The 20,930-nt window shown below is 36.3% G+C and overlaps 1 protein-coding gene across 1 annotated transcript in view; it reads left to right on the top strand.

The window, feature by feature from the left end:
• Positions 1–20,930, top strand: part of SLC13A1 (solute carrier family 13 member 1) — a 77,017-nt gene that overhangs the window by 36,583 nt on the left and 19,504 nt on the right. Inside the window, exon 8 of the mRNA XM_049779257.1 lies at positions 8,651–8,770. Coding sequence (XP_049635214.1) covers positions 8,651–8,770 — 120 coding nt within the window. The remainder of the gene's footprint in view (positions 1–8,650; positions 8,771–20,930) is intronic.

Genomic DNA, 20,930 nt, shown 5'->3' with positions numbered 1-20,930 from the left:
TCAAGGCACTGTTTTTAATTTGTTTGAAGGATGCAAAATAAAGTTAACATAAAATTACCAGAAATTTCTCATATGTTTTTCTAGATGAAATATATCTAGTAAATCGTTGAGAATTTAAAGCACAACACACTTTTTTGATACGGGAGGAGGTAAAACAGCATATATTGAACCCTTGATCAGTTTATATAAATAATAATGTAATAGAGTATCACATTCTATATGTCCTCACAATGCTGGTGGTATAAAATGGTGATGATTAAAAATATAAGTCTGGGTTTAAAATGTGGAGTCCTGAGTTATGAATAAAATGGAGCACCATTTTGTAAAGGCTTCATGTCAGGCATTTTTAAGGTTCTGAGCAGGGAGAGATGCCATTTTGTAAGGACCACATGTGTAAGCCACATGCTACATTTCCACAAGCCTATTTCCAATTAACACTCCCCCAAGCTACCTTGCCAGACAAGGTAGTCTATCAGAGGACACAGGGAGCAGTAGGAAGGTACCCCTAGAAAATAGTCAATCATTTTAAAGATCACCAAAACTCTAGAACCTCCTTATATCCCTTCTCTATATAATCCTCTTCATCACCTTTGTGGAGTTTATCTCCTAGAGATAACCCTGACTGGTCATCTGCTGTTGGCAGATGGAGTAAATTTTTGTTCGGTTTTATTTCAGTTGTGTAGTCTCATCCTTCAACTCTGGACCCTAACAAAAGCATACACATTTCTGATTGCAAATATCTTATACAAATAAACTAATTGTAAAAAATTTTCCAGACAAGTGTAACTTGTTATGAAAATAAGAATAATATCTCTCTACCAACTTTTTGACATCACCCTTAAGGCTATTTCTTTAGCACACCATGGTTCTTACTGGAATTTAAATCTGCATGCCCTGTTCTACTATGCTTTGGTACTTTCCTAACTGGCCTCCCTTTCTTCACAATACTCTCTGGTCGAACTTAAAGATGGCCTTTAGATCCACATAGGAATTAATCAGCTCTACTGGGTATTTTATATACATAGGAGATACATTGTTATTAAAAAGTTATTTTTAATTTCTCTCTTAAAAATAAGATCTTACTCTTAATTGACGCAAATAAAGTTGCTCTTACAAGTGCCCTTTCTTAACTGAGCAGAACTCAGACACTTAAGTATTTTCTTAAATAGCGCTTAAGTTTTCTCCTTTACTCTCAGTATGTTCTTAATATAATGTTGATTTCTAATATTATATATATCTTAGAGAAACAATTTCAAACTTCTTATAAATATGCTAGCATGCCACACCCACTGCCGAAGTACCATCTATATTCTGCCACGTTAGCTCACTGGTCTTCCTTTTTCTTCTGTTTCTTCCTTTTATTCCTTCAATAAGTTCAATTATGTGATCAGAGTTCAGGTATTTGTTTTCATTTAGTTTTCTCTGTTCTCCTGCTTTGCATCTCTAATATTACCTATGTGTAAGGCCAGTCTGTATTTAACTTTCTCCTTTTGACATATTGTGCTTAGCATGACCTTTCCTATTATATTGCTTTGGGCCATTGTTACTACCTTGCTGTGTATATTTAAATCCGACTTATGAAAGAAATTGGTTAGTATCTGTCTCTTTTATTTTTATTAACTTCACTCAACATGATATTCAATAGTTCCATTAATTTTGCTGCAAATTGCATGATATTGTTCAGAAACTCTAGGAACTTTCACCAGTATGACTCTATAGGTAGTGATGCTATTAACTTCTAAGAAAAACACGAAAATCTTACTGGAGAAATGTGTATCTGGTATTGGCTCTTGAGATAAGTTAACTCTGGGAGCTTAACAAAGGGAAATTTAGGAAATCATTTACAAATTACAATTCAGTTAGTTATCAATAGAGAGGAAAGGGGTGAGAAGAATCTTATAAAAGTATTAAGATTAGGGGCCGGAGAGATAGCATGGAGGTAAGGTGTGTGCCTTTCATGCAGAAGGTCATCGGTTCAAATTCCGGTGTCCCATATGGTCCCCCGTGCCTGCCAGGAGCAATTTCTGAGCCTGGAGCCAGAAATAACCCCTGAGCACTGCTGGGTCTGACACAAAAACCACAAAAAAAAAAGTATTAAGATTAAAATCTTATTAGATATAGCCACAAAAAGAAAATGCAAAAAGAATGATAAATTAGTAGAATCAAAATAAAATAGTGACAAGGAAGAAAATAAGAAAAGTCCATCACGGTAAGATTAAAAAATCTGAGAAATGTAGGGTTTTTGTTGTTCTGTTTTGTTTTGTTTTTGCTTTAGGCCACAACTGGCTGTGCTCAGGGCTTATTCCTGGCTCTAATCTCAATAATCACTCATGGTAAGACTAGCGGGCTGGCTATATTGAATGCCAATAAGTGAACCTGCATCAGCCCCATTCAAGACAACAATATTATTGCTCTGGCTACAGGAATGTAGTATTTTAAAAGTTATACTCCATTTCCAAAGTGTAGAATGTCCTGCATTACAAGACAATAATTAAATAGGATGATTACTGAAAGGGAAAAAAACTCTTGTTCTTTGCAGTGTCCTAAAAGATAGTAGATTTTATGGAATAGGTTTGCATGCTGAGAAGTGGGCAGAATACAGACAAGAAAAGTGAAGGCATGGATAAGGAGTATAAAGAGGTTTAAATGATTCTTTCAATTTAACACAAAATATAAAAATAACAGATACTATAACCAGAGACAGAAAATTATTTTAGAATGAAGGGGATACCAGTTTAGTTTTATATCTCAGAGGAAGAAGACAATAAAATCAGAACTGTAAAATTTTGAGAAGTAAATAGAATAGTGTCTAAGAGACAGTTAAAGCACAATGAATTTAAAACAAGAAAAGAATTACTAGCCTTGGAAAAGCACATAACATCCTGAGTAACATGAGGAAAAGAAAAGAAGTGAAGAGAGAAATTTTGAATCCTATGATGTCTCCTGACTTCACAGGTGAGTAAAGAGTGATAAGACTCAGAGTTGAAGTAATAGGCCCAGAACTATGAATGTGTCAGTAGAGAAGGTGACATGAATCCAGCACCCTTCTAATATGTAGCCTCTTTGCATCATAGACCATATGAAGGTGTTCTGCTTATATAATTAAAAAATATTAGATTCTTTTGTATTCTAGGAAGGAATGCATTTGTATTGACATCAACATGCTACATTTGGGGGGTGGGTTGGAACACCTCAGTGGCATTTAGGGGTTACTCCTGGCTCTGCACTCAGAAATTGCTTCTGGCAGGCTCAGGAGACCATATGAAATACCAGAGATTGAACCCGGTCCATCTCAGTTCAGCTGCTTGCAAGGCAAATTTCAAAATTTCCTACTGCTGTGCTATTGCTCTGGCAATATACTACATTTTTTTTTTTTGGTTTTTCGGGCCACACTCATTTAATGCTTCGGGGTTACTCCTGGCTAAGCATTCAAAAATTGCCCCTGGCTTGGGGGGGACCATATGGGACGCTGGGGGAATTGAACCGCGGTCCTTCCTTGGCTAGTGCTTGCAAAGCAGACACCTTACCTCTAGCACCACCTCACCAGCCCCAATATACTACATTTTTAACAAATATAAGTAAAAATAGACATACTAAATATTATTTGAAATACCTACAAATATTAGTTTGTGTCTAGTTAGACTAACCATTCCTTGGTCATTAGCTTATGTATAGCTTAGAAGACAAATTGCAAAGTAATACTTAGGAATAACACTTAGAAAATAATTATGTCATTCAAATCAAGAATGGACCTTCAGTTTTATAGTCCAGGTTCTAGGGTAATATAGATAACATCTCTCTGATGCATTTTTGTCTCTTGTCCTGGTATATAAACTGAGGATAGGAAAGGGGAAATTTAAAGGGTAAAATAGAAAAAAATGAACAGATGATAAGAAGGACAGGTGGCAGGGATTTTGGACATACTGATAAAGTAATTGTTTAATTATATATCAGAACTAGATATCTAAACCACAGAAACACTACAATTGAAATTATGATATTTAAACTACAATCATAAAACTTAAATATGTCCTTCAAAAATATTGTAAATCACAGTGCCTAAAAGGAAGAGAAAGAGAAAGGCAAAAGAGACAGAGAGAATGGTAAAACAGAGAGAGAAAAAGGTGAGAGAAAAAGAGAGAGAGAACAATGTGTTCATAAAGGCTGGTACAAGTGCATGGCATGGGGAATAAAAAAGAAACTGGAGATATTGGAGTTGGGAAATGTTCACTGGTAAAGGGTTGGGTTTTGAAACTTGGACTGAAACTCAATAATGAACAGTTTTGTAACTGTGTATCTCATTAAAATTCAATTAACAAATTTATTAAGAAAAAAATACCTGTCAAGGAGGCAGGTTGGGGAATAGGAGGAAAACTAGAGGCATTGATGGAGGAAAACTGTCACTGGTAATGGAAAACGAGTTGATAAATTTTATAACTGAGATTCAACTCTCAGTAACTTTGTAAGTCATAATGACTCAGTAAAAAAATAGGTTTTAAAATGAATGTGAAGTATTCTTAAGTTTTAAATCTAGTATCTGGGGCACCTAAACTCCAATTCTGTGATTAATTATTATTTTTGAACTAAACTTTGAAATGGACACCTATCCTTTGATTGGCCACCTCCTGTCCTCCTATTGCAGCCTTACAGTTTCATTAAGACTTTTATTGATTTTTCCCCACTAGATGACTCATATGTCTTTAATTTCTGTACTGACTCTTAACCTTAACTGGTACATTATTTTAGTCATAACTCAATTGTTTCTTTCCCAAACACTAATTATTTAATCCTGAAATTAACCCATTTCTTTCCACTCTAGTTCATAACAATTTTTAATTATTTCTGTTTGTGCAGACATGAAATAATTTTAAACTTTGTACAAATACTTTTAAATAAACATTTTCATCTTCTCTTAGCAGAAGTCATATTTAATAATTTCTTATTTATATTTACATTTATTTAAATTGGTATTATATAACAACCTATATAACCACCTCTAGTGATAATGGCAAATATGAATAACTTTTATTCTTCAGGCCAAAAAAATAGATAATTGATTAATAAACATTAGTTTTGATTAACTTTACCAAGATATAAATGAAGCTAGAGAGAGAGTATAACAGGTAAAGTGTTTAGCTTGTGCACATTCACCCATGTTTGATCTTCAACATACCATAAATCCCCTAATCACCGCTAGGAGCTATTCTTAAATGCAAAGCCAAGAAGTAAGCCTTCATCACTGCTAGGTGTGCCCCTCAATCAAACAAAAATAAAGAAATAAAATAAAAATAAATAGATTAAATATGGATTGTACTTGAAAACCAATTAAATAGCACATTATATTTTGATAATAAATAATGCTGTTAAATGAATGATTATTAGGAATACTCTTTTATAGCAAAATAATTTTCATGCATCAATATAATTTAATATTGACACACAGTTAAATCACTCAAAAAACCATCAACTAGAATAACAATGGAAGTCATCAAAGACAAAATTTTATAGATCACTGGTTATTAAAGTATATTATTTGGTTTGTGTGTGTGTCAAATATGAAAAATGTTCTGTACATGTAGCTTGGAAGGGAGTATATTATTAATGATCAGCACAGTCACTCTTACTAATTATTTATTACATCATGTTTACTATAGGTTCATACATCAAGGGATGGTAAAATTATTAAAATATTATTTTATTAAAAAAATTAAAAAAATATTTTATTAAAGCACCACAATGGCAAACTGGGGGCAGGCAGAAAAGGGAACATGAAAGAAATATGTTTATAGGTGCCTTAAATGTAATGCCTGCTTCCCTAACCTCTCTTTGATAAGTAGAAATAGTTAGAAAGTAAAAGTAAACCAGTTATCCAGCAATAGCTTTCATTAGAATCACCACAATTATTTTTGCAAAGCTGAGATATATAGATTTCTTAGAAAGAAATGCTCTGGTAGAGGATGGAGGCACAATAGAAAAGTTAAACTGTTTGTTTTACATGTGGCCTAAACAATTTCAATCCTTAACATAGGATATAGTCCCCCAGGAATACCGTCCCTTAATATAAAACCAGAGAAAATGTTGAGCAAACCTACAGGTAGCCAACCATTCACACTCTTTCCCACAAAAGGAGTAAATACTGGAGATGGAATTTGTTTTTTTCAGGGTTTGAACTCCAGAACTGGTCCTATTATATATTAACTTAACATCTGTGAACTTCAAATTCATCATATGAAAAATGAAGGAAATTTTAGAACTTACTATTGTAAGAATTAAGTAGAACAACACTTGTTTTTATTAGCAACGGTTCTAGTCCATTGGAATTTGTCAATGATCTTAGACATTGCAACTGTTTTTCTGTGATTATTTTTAGAACCTTAAGTCTAGATAATGAATTCTAAGTAAATATTCTAAAGGAAACCTCTGAGAACACCAACTACAAAACTAAACAATTGCTTTGACTTAAAGTTAATCACAATAGTCATTTATCAAAAGAACTATAATTAGTGTGGACACTATCTTAAAGTGTTGTTAATGGGCAAAATCTGTTACAAGGCTGTAAGTTTTCACAACACCTCCATTTTTATAAAAACCATTTCTTTAATTGGTGTTTTAATTTTTAATTAAAATTTTAATTTTTAATTAGTATGATTCTTTAATTATTTTAATTAAAGTTTAATTAGTATCATTAATTAGTATTATTTTGTTCAATAATGTTAACCTATGTTTCAACAGTTATTTATATATGTATATACATGGATGTATATATTATATAATAAAGAAATTTAAATAACCATTTCTATAATTGTTTTGAAGTTATGTTAGCTGGAATATGTATATGCCTTCAAACTTCAAAAACTACATTGCCAACCTATTCAATATAAATTGCTAGTTTACAGATTTACCTATTTTTAAATTATATTACCTCCTATGTTTCAATAACTTCTACTACAATCTAAGTACTTTCTGATGAAATATATTATCTGTTAGATAATATATTTTATGACTTTTATTAATTACTACTTTTTTTTTGTGTGTGTGATTTTTGGGTCACACCCGGCAGTGCTCAGGGGTTATTCCTGGCTCCATGCTCAGAAATTGCTCCTGGCAGGCACGGGGGACCATATGGGACGCCGGGATTCGAACCGATGACCTTCTGCATGAAAGGCAAACGCCTTACCTCCATGCTATCTCTCCGGCCCCTATTAATTACTACTTGATTTGACGTATCTGTACATTGAAATTACTACATGAAACCACACTAGTTATCTTTTCTAATCCTCATACATTTCAAACTAATTCCTACTTCAGGGACTTTGTATTTGTTATTATATCTTTATACGACACTATTTTCTAGATATTTGCAACACTGGTTCCTTCTTAGCATTTAAAGCTCCTCTCAAATATTTTTTCTATCTCAACATTGTGCAAAAATTCTCCATTCCCATAATAATTATTTTGGGGCCACACCTGCTTATGCTCAGAGCTTACAACTGTCTCTATGTTCAGTTTCCACAACACCTCCATTTTTTTTTAAATTTTTATATGGTCAAAGTGAATTACAATTCTCTCACAGTAATATTTGAGGCACATAGTGACAATGAGTGAGGGGCATTCCCACCACCAGTGTTGTCCTCCCTCCATCCCTGTTCCCTCCATTTTTTTTTTTTTTTTTTTGGTTTTTGGGCCACACCCGGTAACTCTCAGGGGTTACTCCTGGCTATGTGCTCAGAAGTTGCTCCTGGCTTGGGGGACCATATGGGACACCGGGGGATCGAACCGCGGTCCATCCAAGGCTAGCGCAGGCAAGGCAGGCACCTTACCTTTAGCGCCACCGCCCGGCCCCTCCATTTTTATAAGACCATTTATTTAATTAGTTTTTTAATTAAATTCTGGTAGGACTGGAGAACCATATGTAATACTTGATACTTGGAATCAAACCCAGATTGGCTATATGTAAAGCTAGCTTTTTTGCTTGTTTTTTGTTTGTGTGTGCGTGTAGTGTTTTGGGCCACACCCAGTGCTTCTATGTGGTTCCTAGTGGTTCCTACTTCTATGTCTTACCTTATTTGCATATTTATAATTTGCATATTAACAACAAGCACAGACCCACATGAGTGAGATAGTACAGCAGGTACACATTGAATCCAACCAACCCCTATATCATCCCAGACACAGAATATGGTCCCCACATCTCACCAGGACTGATCCCTGAGCACAGAGCCAGGAGTAAGTCCTGAGTACAGTTGAGTATGATCCCAAAAACTAATAACAAAAATATATAGATCCTATTTCTTGTGTGTTTAATGAGTATCAGGCATTGATCTGGTACCTTTTTTGTGAATACATTTTTTATTGGATAGGTAAAGAAAAAAATCATAACATTCCCACACTTTCTTTTGTGGGATGTAACAATAATTATGAGTTTACAGACTCAAGACAAGGGACAGGGAGTCTAAAATTATACTTAAATTAATACATCTATATCTGCCTTTTTAGTTGGTGTTAAGTTTACCCTATATTTTTGGCCTTCTTGGCTATGGCACAGGAAAGATATATACTGTTGTCTCCCAACAACCATCAATAAGAATTCTATTGTATAAACATATATATGTTTATATTCCTATAAACACATTTTCATGTTGTCTCACAGGTACTACCCTGATTGTCAATGCATCAACTTTGGATCATGGTTCATGCTCTCCTTTCCAGCTGCCATAATTATTCTAATCCTATCCTGGATTTGGCTTCAGTGGCTTTACCTAGGTTTCAAGTAAGTAAATATTCCATGTTTACCTAATAAATAAATATTTCAAAGTTACACATTCTCAATTCCTTTGTCAGTGCTCTTTCATGAATTTTTGCATTTTTTCCAACAAAACTGACATTGACTATGAAAATTCTATGAAATTCTATGAAAACAGATCATCTTAATACAATTCAAACTTTACAATAATAAGGTAGTTGTAGGGAAGATTGGCATAAGGAGCTCATTATAATGAGGTTCCAATATAGTTTGATGAAGTGGAATATTAAGGAGTCTTTTCTCCTTTACACATCCCAATTCTCTTGACATACTGTGGGGATTCTGTCAGGTCTACTTGAACTATTTAATAATTTTCCATTCAGGTCTTCCTGCTTCATATTAGCAACAGCATCTATATGTTGGAAAATATTAAATTAAGATTTTAGAGTGTATTCTTTAGAAACAAAGTTGGATGCTCACTCACTTGACATGGGATGAGGTGGGGTGGGATATAATTTATCTCAAGCCAGACTTGAGATTTACTGATCCAATCTCAAGTTCAGGGTCTTCAACAGTAAACCAATAGACTTTAACTAGAATAACAGTAAAAAAGGAAATGTCTAGACAGTAAATGGCATTAAAAGGTCGAAATTGTGTTTTCAGAGTAATTTTAAAATATTACTTTGGCTTGAACAGGAGTTAATTTTTCATAAGTACCATGAAAAGCAAATGACAAGTGATTTACATGAAAGAACTTACAATTATGAAGAGCTTCTCAGGAAAAAGAAACCTAAAATGCAGCTTAACATACTCATCATATATAAAACTTTGAAAAGGAAGAAAAGAACTGTACATTCAATTCTGGGTGGTTTCTTATTCTCACCTCCAAAAAATTCACTTTATGGGACTGTATTCAAATAATGTCCATGACCGGTGAGTGGAACAGCATGTTTTCCACCAAGTGAGTGAAACTGAAGTCAGCAATTTGCACTTCTGGAAAGCAAAATACTACAATAAAGTACTGTTCTGTGCCTGTACCTACATTTTTACTAAGCTTAGTCATATACGGACTAATAGTCTTATCTTTCCATCCCTCTTCCTGGTTTTCCTCCAGAACTGCCACAATTTTCTTAGGAATGAGGAGGTAATACTGATTATTTTTTAAAAAAATCTATTTGACCAGATTGTGGAAGCAGCATGTGGCAGTTCTCCTGCTGAAGCAAATGTGTGTAATGTCACTGACTTCAGCAGGTGGGTATCAGTGGGGAGAGACCAGCTGCATACTAAGTGCCCCTTCCTGGAAAACCAAGCCTTTGGGGGGTCTATTCGACTGTACAGGATGTACAATACAGGATGCAGGGGACAGGAATCCTAAATGATGAACAAAACATCCAGTCACAAATATATAGCTATTTCATTCTTTTTTGCTACACAAAACGACTTTATAAAATATTCATGCAAGCATTGTCATAATATGGAAATTTTTCACCAGGTAAGAAAGAGAAATAAAGAAAGTAAAGGGCAGTTGAACTGGAATATGCTCTCTGTGTAGAAGAAAAACACTGTGAAGTGCATACATTAGACAAAGTCCATTAATCATGATCAATGTCATGTTAGAACATTTCCCTTGTTTTCCACTACTGGTTAGACACCGCCTTGCTTCTTGTTTTCTCTAATTTTTCAAAATCCCTTTCAGTAGGCAAAGGTATTCACCTCCAGAAGTTTCACATTGACAATTGAGAACAATCAGCCACTCCCCTAGCAAACTACCATACATTCTGATTAGTCTGTTGACTGTTAACATAGTTAACTCACCTATTATAAATGACCTCAGGATTCTTGAGGAGAGAAACTCATCTATCATTGCCACTGAACTCATTTAAAAGGAGAGCTTGATGCATTGTCATATGCATCATCAGTTCCTATGTGAAGGCATTAACCTTCGTTTGCAGAAAAGACAATTTGGCTTTTGACTTTAACTATTTGTTGTCCCAAATCAAAGTGGAAATATACAGATATACACTGGTGGAAAACAATTTCTAAGGAAAGCCACTACTTTCTCTAACTCTACTGTCCTGTTCTCAAGAATTTCTCAGGTGGTATTCTATGTGTTGGTTTCTTGTATTAGTAGTATTTATTTTGTGACAAGATGTAACATACTAAAGCTAGTACTAGTCAGTAATTGAACTGAGGCTATGTAAGTTAAATATCACCTCATTGATCTTAAATGCAGCAGCATCCAACTACTTATGTTCAGTGGTTGAAATGCCTGCCATAAAGTGATTATAAATGTGTGGGATGGATGATTTCAGAATTGAAACAGTGCTGCTTCTTCAAATGGAAGGAAATAAAAACAAGATTGGGTAACAGAGTTATAGAAAAATAGAATATATCTGTGTAGCTACCTCACACCATTTCAGTCTCTTTTGTATTCCCTTATAAATCTGGTTCATACTTAATCCAAAAAATTTACATTAGAAAATGTCTTTGACTTTTTTCTATTTTAATATTTTTAACTGAGACATGGTTGATGTACAAAAAATGCCATATCAAATGATTCAAAACTTGATATGTTTGGATATAATTATATCCTGATAAAACTACCATCAATATGAATGCCATGAATTTATAACCATCATCACTGACAAAAATGTTCTCCTATAGCCTGTTTAATTTATGTTTTTATGCTATTTATGCTTTTGTTTTTCTCTTATATAACCACTTGGCATAAGATCTACCTTTTTATCAAACATTTAGGTAAACAGTGATATATTGTTAATCATAGGCTCTATTCTTGACTGTAGATTTCTAAAATTTATTTATTTTTTTTATTATTGAAACTTAGACCTATTGATAATACTTCCCATTTTCCTCTTCTTCCAACTCTTAACTGCTACCCAATCGCTCTATAATACATATTTGACTCTGTTGTGTATGTAAATATTTTGGGGGATTACTATGTTGCTCACCCTAATCTGATTAGGTGATTGTGCCCTACCCTAGGGTGTGACCTGGCATTCTGCCCCCACCCTAGGATAGGACCTGATTCTGCTTCCACCATTGGTTGGTATCTGATCCCACCATTGGGTGGGACCTGACTCTGGACTATAAGAGCAAGGGTCTGTGGAAGGCGAGGGCTTTTTGCTGGCTGGAACTGAATCTGAGTCTTTGGACTTCAGTTTTGTCCATCCGAATAAAGCAAATATTTCCACGAGCCTGATTGTCTGCGAGCTGTTTACCCGCCGTTTCACCTCAGAACCGTGGGCTAGACAGGGTGGCAGACGCGTGCTCCGAGCTGGAAGAAAAGGGCCTCATTCTCCATCCCTCCATCAGTCAACCTCTTCAGGGGCTGACCTACTACATAATGGCGCCTGGACAGGGACCTGAACCCTGGACCCTCAGAACTGTAAGTGAAATATTTCATTGGAAATTTCCTATGCTGACCATCAAATGGTTTCTGTGGTTAGTCATGTGGATTTTACCACCCTTAGTCTTACGCATTGGTGCTCTAATATACAAGTGGATCATTCCATTTTGTTTAAAACTTATTGGTTTTGATCTAAGGACAATCACTGCAGTTGGATGGTTGTGGTCTATATTTCAAATGAAAAGTGTAGTGTCTCTAGCCATCATAGTTTGTGGAATTTCTGTGTTGACTAACGTTATTATTATGAGCATAGTTATTTGCTGTTATTTCTATTTAGGAAATAGAAAGTGTAGAAATGGTGAGGCTAAAACCAGTATAGATAATAAGGAAATTTATCTGACAAAAACTCAGACCAAGGTGCAGGCTGACGAATCCAGCCCCACCATCAACAATATAGAAACTTTTGCTGGAAGAAAAACAACTCAGAATGTTAAGCCTGATTCTAGTGAATTGCTTGACAGTAGTGACTCAGATAATGATCTACCTCCAGTGCTAACTCCACAAAGTATGCCTCCTTCTAGTCACAAAATTGAATTGCAGAGCAGAGCAGATTCAAACGATGAACCACATGCTCGGTCTCAGAGCTCTATTCAGAGTAATTTTGCTAATCAGGCCTTATCCCCTATAGATGGGGTAAATGTTTCTAACTATGTACCCTATCAGATGGAAGAATTAGATCGGTTTAAAAGATCATGTAAAGAAAATGGGCCAAAATCGCCATACAGTGTGGAGTTATTAAGACTTTGGAGTCATAACTCATCTTGGACTTTGTATGATTTTAAAAGAATCGCTGAAATATGCCTGTCGTCTAAACAGCGAACTGAATGGGAAATGTACTATTCAGAAGGCGTAAAAGCTAAATTATATAGTCCGGATGGTATGAAAAAGCAAGTGGCAGGTGTTACTCTATCATATGAATTATTGATGGCAGAAAATCAATTTGCAAATATTCAGACACAAGCAGCTTTACCTAAGGAAATCTTAAATTTAATCAGGGAGATTGCATTGTCAGCATGGGAAAAAATTGATTCTAACAGCATTGGTAGAGGAAACCTTTTAAAAATTACCCAAGGGCCTTATGAGTCATTTGCAGAGTTTGTAGGTAAGATTAAAGATGCTCTGAAGTTACAGGTGGAAGATGAGGAGATTAGAAACTTCCTAGTAAAATCTTTGGCCTATCATAATGCAAATTCAGCCTGTAGATTAGTATTGAATACATTAAATGAAAAGTCAGATCTGAATGATTACCTTTATGCCTGCCGGAATGTCTATGTGGAACCCCAACCCCCACCCCACTCAGACTCAGTACAAACCTTCCCAGTTACCAAGGGAACAATGCCTTACTCCCCTCGGGGACAGAACACTTTCCGGAAACCAGGTCTTTGCCCAAAATGCAAAAGGGGTCGCCACTGGGCGAAAGATTGCAGATCCAGAAACCTCATTAATAATAACCTAAGTAGAGGTTTCAACACAGTCCCCAGGAGGCAAATCGCCTGCTACCATTGTGGAAAACAGGGACATATCAAAAGAAATTGTCGTCTCCTTATAAATTCAGCTCCCCAAGAACACACATACAAGATGCAGGGAAACGCCTACAGGGCCTCCCCCCAGGCCCTTCCAAATCAGGGGCAAAGTTCACAGACAATAATCCTTCCAAGCCCAGCCCAAGAAAATTCATCACGATAAGGGAATTAATCCACTCTACTTCAGGGAGTGCCGGATTAGACATATTATGCCCAGAGGACATTACAATTTACCCAGGAGCATGCCCTTACATGTTAGAAACTGGCATTGTAGGCCCGCCACCCCCAGATACCATGGGTTTGATTCTTGGCAGAAGTTCCCTCAACATAAAGGGTATATCAGTAATCACTGGTGTCATTGACTCAGATTCCATGGGAGAAATCATTGTAGTTATTACTGTACCAGTTACATGGACCTTTAAAAAAGGAGAAGCGATTGCCCAGATAGTAATAGTGCCTTATGTCAAATTTGGGACTTCAGATAAGACTAGAATTGGAGGTTTTGGAAGCACAGATCCGGGTGCTGCTCAAAACACAATCGTGGCTCTGGTTACTAAATGTAAAGATGAACACCCAATGATCAAACTTCACTTGGAAGGCAAACCCTTTGATGGAATGATAGATACGGGTGCTCAGGTTACTGTAATTTCTGATAAAGAATGGCCAGAAAATTGGCCTCTTCAGGAAATCCCGTATTCCCAAGAAGGAATAGGAGGCCTGAGTTCCTGTCTGTTGAGTACGAGGACTATACTATTTTACGGCCCAGAAAATCAAAAAGCAATAATCAGACCTCACGTGGGCCCATTTTCACCATCCCTGTGGGGCCGTGACCTACACAAACAGTGGAAAGCAGAATTCCACATTCCATTAGCTCCAGAAGAGCCCGAACCTTCTTTTGATTTAAAAACCAAAAATTTTTAGTGGGGGCCACTGCCGTAAAAACACCAGCACCAATAAAAATAAAATGGAAATCTGATTAACCAATTTGGACAGGTCAGTGGCCCCTTAAAACTGATAAATTAAAGGTGCTGACAGAATTAGCGGAGGAACAGCTAAGTTTAGGACATATTGAACCATCTTTTTCTCAATGGAATTCACCTATATTCACTATAAAAAAGAAATCCGGTAAATGGAGACTTTTGATGGATCTTAGAGCTATAAATTTATCCATGATACCTATGGGCAAATTGCAGACTGGTTTACCATCACCTGTAGTTATTCCAAAGGAATGGCCACTAATTATAATTGATCTGAAAGACTGCTTCTACCATATTCCTATCCACCCAGATGATAAAAAACGTTTTGCATTCTCAGTTCCTTCTCTCAATAATACCCATCCCTGCAGACGTTTCCAATGGACTGTTCTCCCCCAAGGCATGCTGAATTCCCCAACCATGTGTCAGTTTTTTTTTTTTTTTTTGGTTTTTGGGCCACACCCGGTAACGCTCAGGGGTTACTCCTGGCTATGTGCTCAGAAGTTGCTCCTGGCTTGGGGGACCATATGGGACACCGGAGGATCGAACCGCGGTCCGTCCAAGGCTAGCGCAGGAAAGGCAGGCACCTTACCTTTAGCGCCACCGCCCGGCCCCCTTTGTGTCAGTTTTTTGTAGATAAGGTTTTGAGCCCTGCTCGTGAAAAATTTCCTCAAGCCATGATATCTCATTATACAGATGATATCTTGCTCACAATGAACAACAAAACAGATTTACAGGAATTATACTCTTATGTTACTGACTGTTTACAAACATCAGGACTGAAAATAGCTTTAGAAAAAATACAGATAATGCCACCGTATCAATATTTGGGTTTTATTTTGGACCGGACGTCTATACGTCCACAAAAATTTTCTATCAAAAAAGAAAACCTCAGAACGCTTAATGATTTTCAGAGACTTTTAGGTGACGTAAATTGGCTCCGCCCTGCACTAGGAATCCCAAATGCAGAGTTATCTAATCTGTTTAAAACGTTGGAGGGTGATCCTGCTTTAGATAGCCCGAGAAATTTAACAACAGCTGCAAAAAATGAATTGGACATCTTCTTGAGCAGATTACAAAAATCGTTTCTCTCAAGATTCATCCCAGGAGAAAAGGTATTACTGTTAATCTTCCCTACTATAGAAACCCCCACAGGGGCCTTGATGCAACAGTCAGGACCTTTGGAATGGGTGTATTTACATAACAAACAACCTCGCTCAGTTGTCCCCTACTTACAACTGATTTCAGAGATTATTATCAAGGCAAGACTCAGATCTATATCTTTACTAGGTTTTGATCCAGATATAATAGTTTTGCCAGTACCAAAAAAGGAAATTGAGTCAATATTGCCAATTAATGAATCTCTACAAAGGGCCCTCTCAGATTTCACAGGAGAAATATCCTCCCATTATCCAGCAGGAAAAATTTGGGACTTTTTAAAGAAAACTCAGTTTGTTATTTCTTCAATTGTTCGGGATTCCCCTATCCCCAATGCCAAGGTTTTTTACATTGATGGATCCCAAAATGGAAAAGGAGGAATAACTGGAGACAACATTAATATGACCATAGATACCAAATATAAATCTGCACAGAAAGTTGAATTAGCAACGTTAATTTACCTATTAGAAAATGTATCTGAAGCCATGAATATAGTTTCTGATTCTTTGTATGTGGTAAATTTATGTCATGTGATAGCCACTGCATCCCTTAATGCTAATAACCCGATCATACAGGACTTACTTAAACAATTACAGCAGCTTCTTCAAAAACGAACTGAGCCCATCTTCATCACACATATTAGAGCCCACTCAGGTCTTCCAAGACCTATGGCTCAAGGAAATAAAACTGCTGACTTGCTAGCAATGCCTATATTTAAATCACCTGTAGAGGAACATTCAGCCCTACACACAAATGCTCGCCGTTTACATGTGAATTACCAAATTCCATGGAGGCAAGCTAGAGAAATTGTAGAAAACTGCAACGTATGTGCACCGTTAACAAAAAAGACTCACATAGCAGGAGCAAACCCAAGAGGCTTACAATCTAACGAACTTTGGCAAATGGATATAACTCAAACAGATTTATTTCCAAGGAAACCTTATCTTCATGTTGTGGTGGACACTTATTCTCGGTTTATGTGGGCAATTCCCATGTCTTCTCAAAAATCTAAGGCTGCTTGTAGTTTTCTTTTACAATGTTTCTCTGTGATGGGTATTCCATATTCTATAAAAACTGATAATGGGCCAGCCTATGTTAGCAAAACTTTTGAATTTTTTTGTAAGGAATGGCAGATAAGACATCTCAGAGGAATTCCTTACAATTGTAGGGGACAGGCCATTGTAGAAAGGACTCACAGAACCTTAAAAACTCAATTGCAAAAAAATAGAAAAAGAGGTTTACCACCAACGGATTTGCTATCTTTGACTCTTATCACACTAAATTACTTTAACTTACCCCAAGGGGAAAGCTACACTGCAGCGGAAAGACATTTTAAAGAAGATATTCAGAGACAAGAAACAACCCATAAACCTATTTGGATCAAGGAGGATGAAAAATGGATAGCTGGCTATCTTCTCCTAAGAGGAAGGGGTTATGCCTATGTTTCTATAAATGATGACCCTCCCAAGAAATTTTGGGTTCCATTACGTCTTGTTAGAAATCGGGCTAGCACAAATGATCAGGTTCAGACTACAAACTCCCCTTCAGAGAAAAAACAGAATACTTCAGACACTAACAGCAGTAATATTACTAAGGTCTCTGGGGCAGGGAATGATTTAGCTGTCACACACCATACAATGAGTGAGACTGATGGTAGTGATAAACCCTTACACTCCGAGATGCAAAAGGAAAGACAGGAACCTGTCTTAACTGGGCTCCAAAATATAGGAAACTCTTGCTACATGAACTCAATATTGCAATGCTTGTATAATATTTCAGACTTAACTCAGTATTTTTATAAAGATCATTATAAAAAGGATATTAACAAAAAAAATCCGATGGGGCATGAAGGTAAATTAGCCGAAGAATTTGGTCGGCTCATCAAAACCATGGGAAATGGATTTCATAGATATATTAACCCTGAAAGCTTCAAAGTAACAATTGGTTTACTTAATGACCAGTTTGCTGGACACAATCAGCAGGATCCTCACGAACTACTGATGTTCCTAATAGAGGGATTACATCAGGACTTGCTTACTGTAAATCTAATGACAGACAAAACTACACATCTCATGGGAAATGAAAATTATGAACAATTTAGTCCAGAACACCAAAAGGCTCATAAATCTATTATTTATGATCTCTTTCAAGGACAATTTAAATCTATACTCCAGTGTCTCACTTGCCACCAAAAGTCTGAGGTTTATGAGACATTTGTTCATTTGTCTTTGGCTGTTACATCTACAGATAAATGTACATTACAGGAATGCCTCTCTGAATTTTTTAAAGAAGAAGAATTAAGAAATGACAACAAAGTTCTGTGCAACAGTTGCAAAAATAGAAGGGATTTTTCAAAGAAAACGTACTTATGGAAACTGCCACCAGTACTTATAATACACTTGAAACGTTTTGCTTTTGATGGCAAACAAATTAAAAAATTGCATACTTATGTAGATTTTCCTTTAGAAGACCTCAATTTAGAGGAATTCACTTCAGAGAAGAAAAGCAAGATTAAGAAATACAACTTATCATCGGTGTCAAACCATTATGGTAAAGTTCACTATGGACACTGTACTTCATACTGTAAAATTGCTGCAAAACAACACTGGATCAATTTTGATGACAAGAAGATCAAAAAAGTCCCTAATACATTGGTGAAATCCACAGCAGCATACATCCTGTTTTATACTTCTTAGAGATCTACAATGAACACCAGATAATCATTTTACTTCCTTATCAGTTGCTATTAATGCTCTAGGATTCTTTCCACAGGCAAGATCAATGAATATAGATTGAAAATCATGAATCCCCAATGTGTTTCCTTGTAGGATGGATTTATGTCTTTTTTTTTTTTTTTTTTTTGTGGTTTTTGGGTCACACCCGGCAGTGCTCAGGGGTTACTCCTGGCTCCATGCTCAGAAATTGCTCCTGGCAGGCACGGGGGACCATATGGGACGCTGGGATTCGAACCAATGACCTCTTGCATGAAAGGCAAACGCCTTACCTCCATGCTATCTCTCCAGCCCCCGGATTTATGTCTTAATTTCATTATTGCTCTAGGTCTCAGTTAATCATGAAATTTTACAAATTAATTTAGTCAAGGTTCACCTGAAAGAGAAATTTCTCATCATATTAATGTTGTTTTTCTTTCTAGGTATACTCATTTAACGACTTTCACTCTTTTTATTTTAACATCATTGCTTTATTTCCCTCAATTTAGGTTTTAAGATGCTGACATAATGATAATTTTAGGTGGACTTTCTTCACAGTGCTTCTTGCCTATGATTGATTATCATAAAGTTACTGTTATACAATAACTTTGTATATATACTGATATACACGTATAGTAGAGTTGTTCATGTTTGTATTACGCATGAAATTCTCTTTCAGATCTGCTAGGCAAAAAAAAAATTTTTTTTAGTGAATTTGAAATGATTTATCTAAACAATTGCCGGCTATTACATTTAAAGGAGCTTTTAGTTGATTCAGCTGAATTCTCTTTTCTTTTGCTCTATTTTGGATCCTTTCCAACAAATATTTTTTAGTATGAGTGAGTGTTATGGCCATATTTTTTGTGAAGTCTGTGTATGTATGTCTTGTTTAGTGTCTGTCTGTTCTGCATATTTTGTATATAGTTTCCTTTTTCCTAACTTTATCTTCCCCAAATTAGTCTTCCTTATCCTTCCTTCTCTCTTCCTAGTCCTTAACATTTTAATTTTCAGGATTTCACATGTGCAACCCATCTCCTTCACCCACAACTACAAGCTTCCTGATCTCGGCGGGAAGAAGAAATCCATGACTGTTGGAGTTTTACACCATATATGCTGCAAACTTGTTGGAAATGAAGCCACCTGGGATTTGTGTCACAATGTAACACCAGAGAAAAGATCCATGGACAAGACCCACAGTCTCTGGATCCCAGTTAAACTGTGCTATCTGAATTTCTGGTTTTCCATCCACATACACAATGCTATTGTTGACCGTTTCTACAATGGCTACCCCAAGATTGCACCGATCCCAAAGGAAATACAGAAGCCCAACCAACTTATGATGTAATGATGTAACGCTTGGGGATGCCCCAACACATGGATGACTGTACTGGCCTTCCTTCTTTATTCAGCTTGATGTTATCTCCTGTACAAGGCTTCAACCCGCTTTTCCAGACCCATCAAGTGTCTTCTGCTGGTCTTTTTGGAGTTCCAGACCCCTCATATTTACAGATTGGTATTGAACTCTGTAGAAATTTCATCTGTTGTTTTTCCTATAACTGTAATCCTTTGAAGTTATATTTGGTACTACACTTCTTTTGACTATCGTAATTAATGTTTTTCTATTTTAGTTTTTAATATTAGGAATTGATGTTGTATTACATTAATGTTTTGCTTTCTTGACTTTAGGTTTGTGAGTTAGATATTATTGTCTATAATTTCCTAAATGATATTTTTGTCTGTTCTCAGGGTTTTTTGCTGGGCGCATCATAGGCAAAATACTAGGTTTATAGAAGGTTCCATCCATTTTGGATGGGCCCTCAAGTTGTTTATTTACACAGGGAGGGTCTCTGCCTTAAACATTTTGTTTTGGTTTGTGACTTAAGCTCCCATCTATAAATAGTCAACATCAATTTCAGACATCTTATGGACTTCAGACAGGATTAAGAACTTGGACTAAGTTCAGATACCTATTGATCATCATTGCAGTGGCTCCCCACTGTGCAGAGGGTGTATGAGCCTCTTCTTCTGAAATAAAGGCCTAGTTCAATGCCCTCAAAGATGGGCTTTCTGGTCTACCTGAACTTGAATGAAAATGGAGCTGGAGATATAGCATGGAGGTGAGGCGTTGGCCTTTCATGCAGAAGGTCATTGGTTCAAATGCCGGTATCTGCCAGGAGCGATTTCTGAACGTGGAGTCAGGAGTAACTCCTGAGCACTGCCAGGTGTGACCCAAAAACCAACAACAACAACAACAAATAAAGAAAAGGTGCTTCTCCTTGCCTGCTACACAACCTTTCTGGTGTCTCTTCGAAAGATCTATGTACGTCTTAGATTTATCTTGTCAGGAGCTTGTAGTTGATTCCTTGATACATGTTTCTGGTTTTAGACACCCTG

Source organism: Suncus etruscus, chromosome 1 (assembly GCF_024139225.1).
Source record: "Suncus etruscus isolate mSunEtr1 chromosome 1, mSunEtr1.pri.cur, whole genome shotgun sequence".
NCBI classification, from domain to species: domain Eukaryota; kingdom Metazoa; phylum Chordata; class Mammalia; order Eulipotyphla; family Soricidae; genus Suncus; species Suncus etruscus.
Note: the sequence above shows the minus strand (reverse complement) of the source record. Positions and strands in the feature narration are given on the sequence as shown.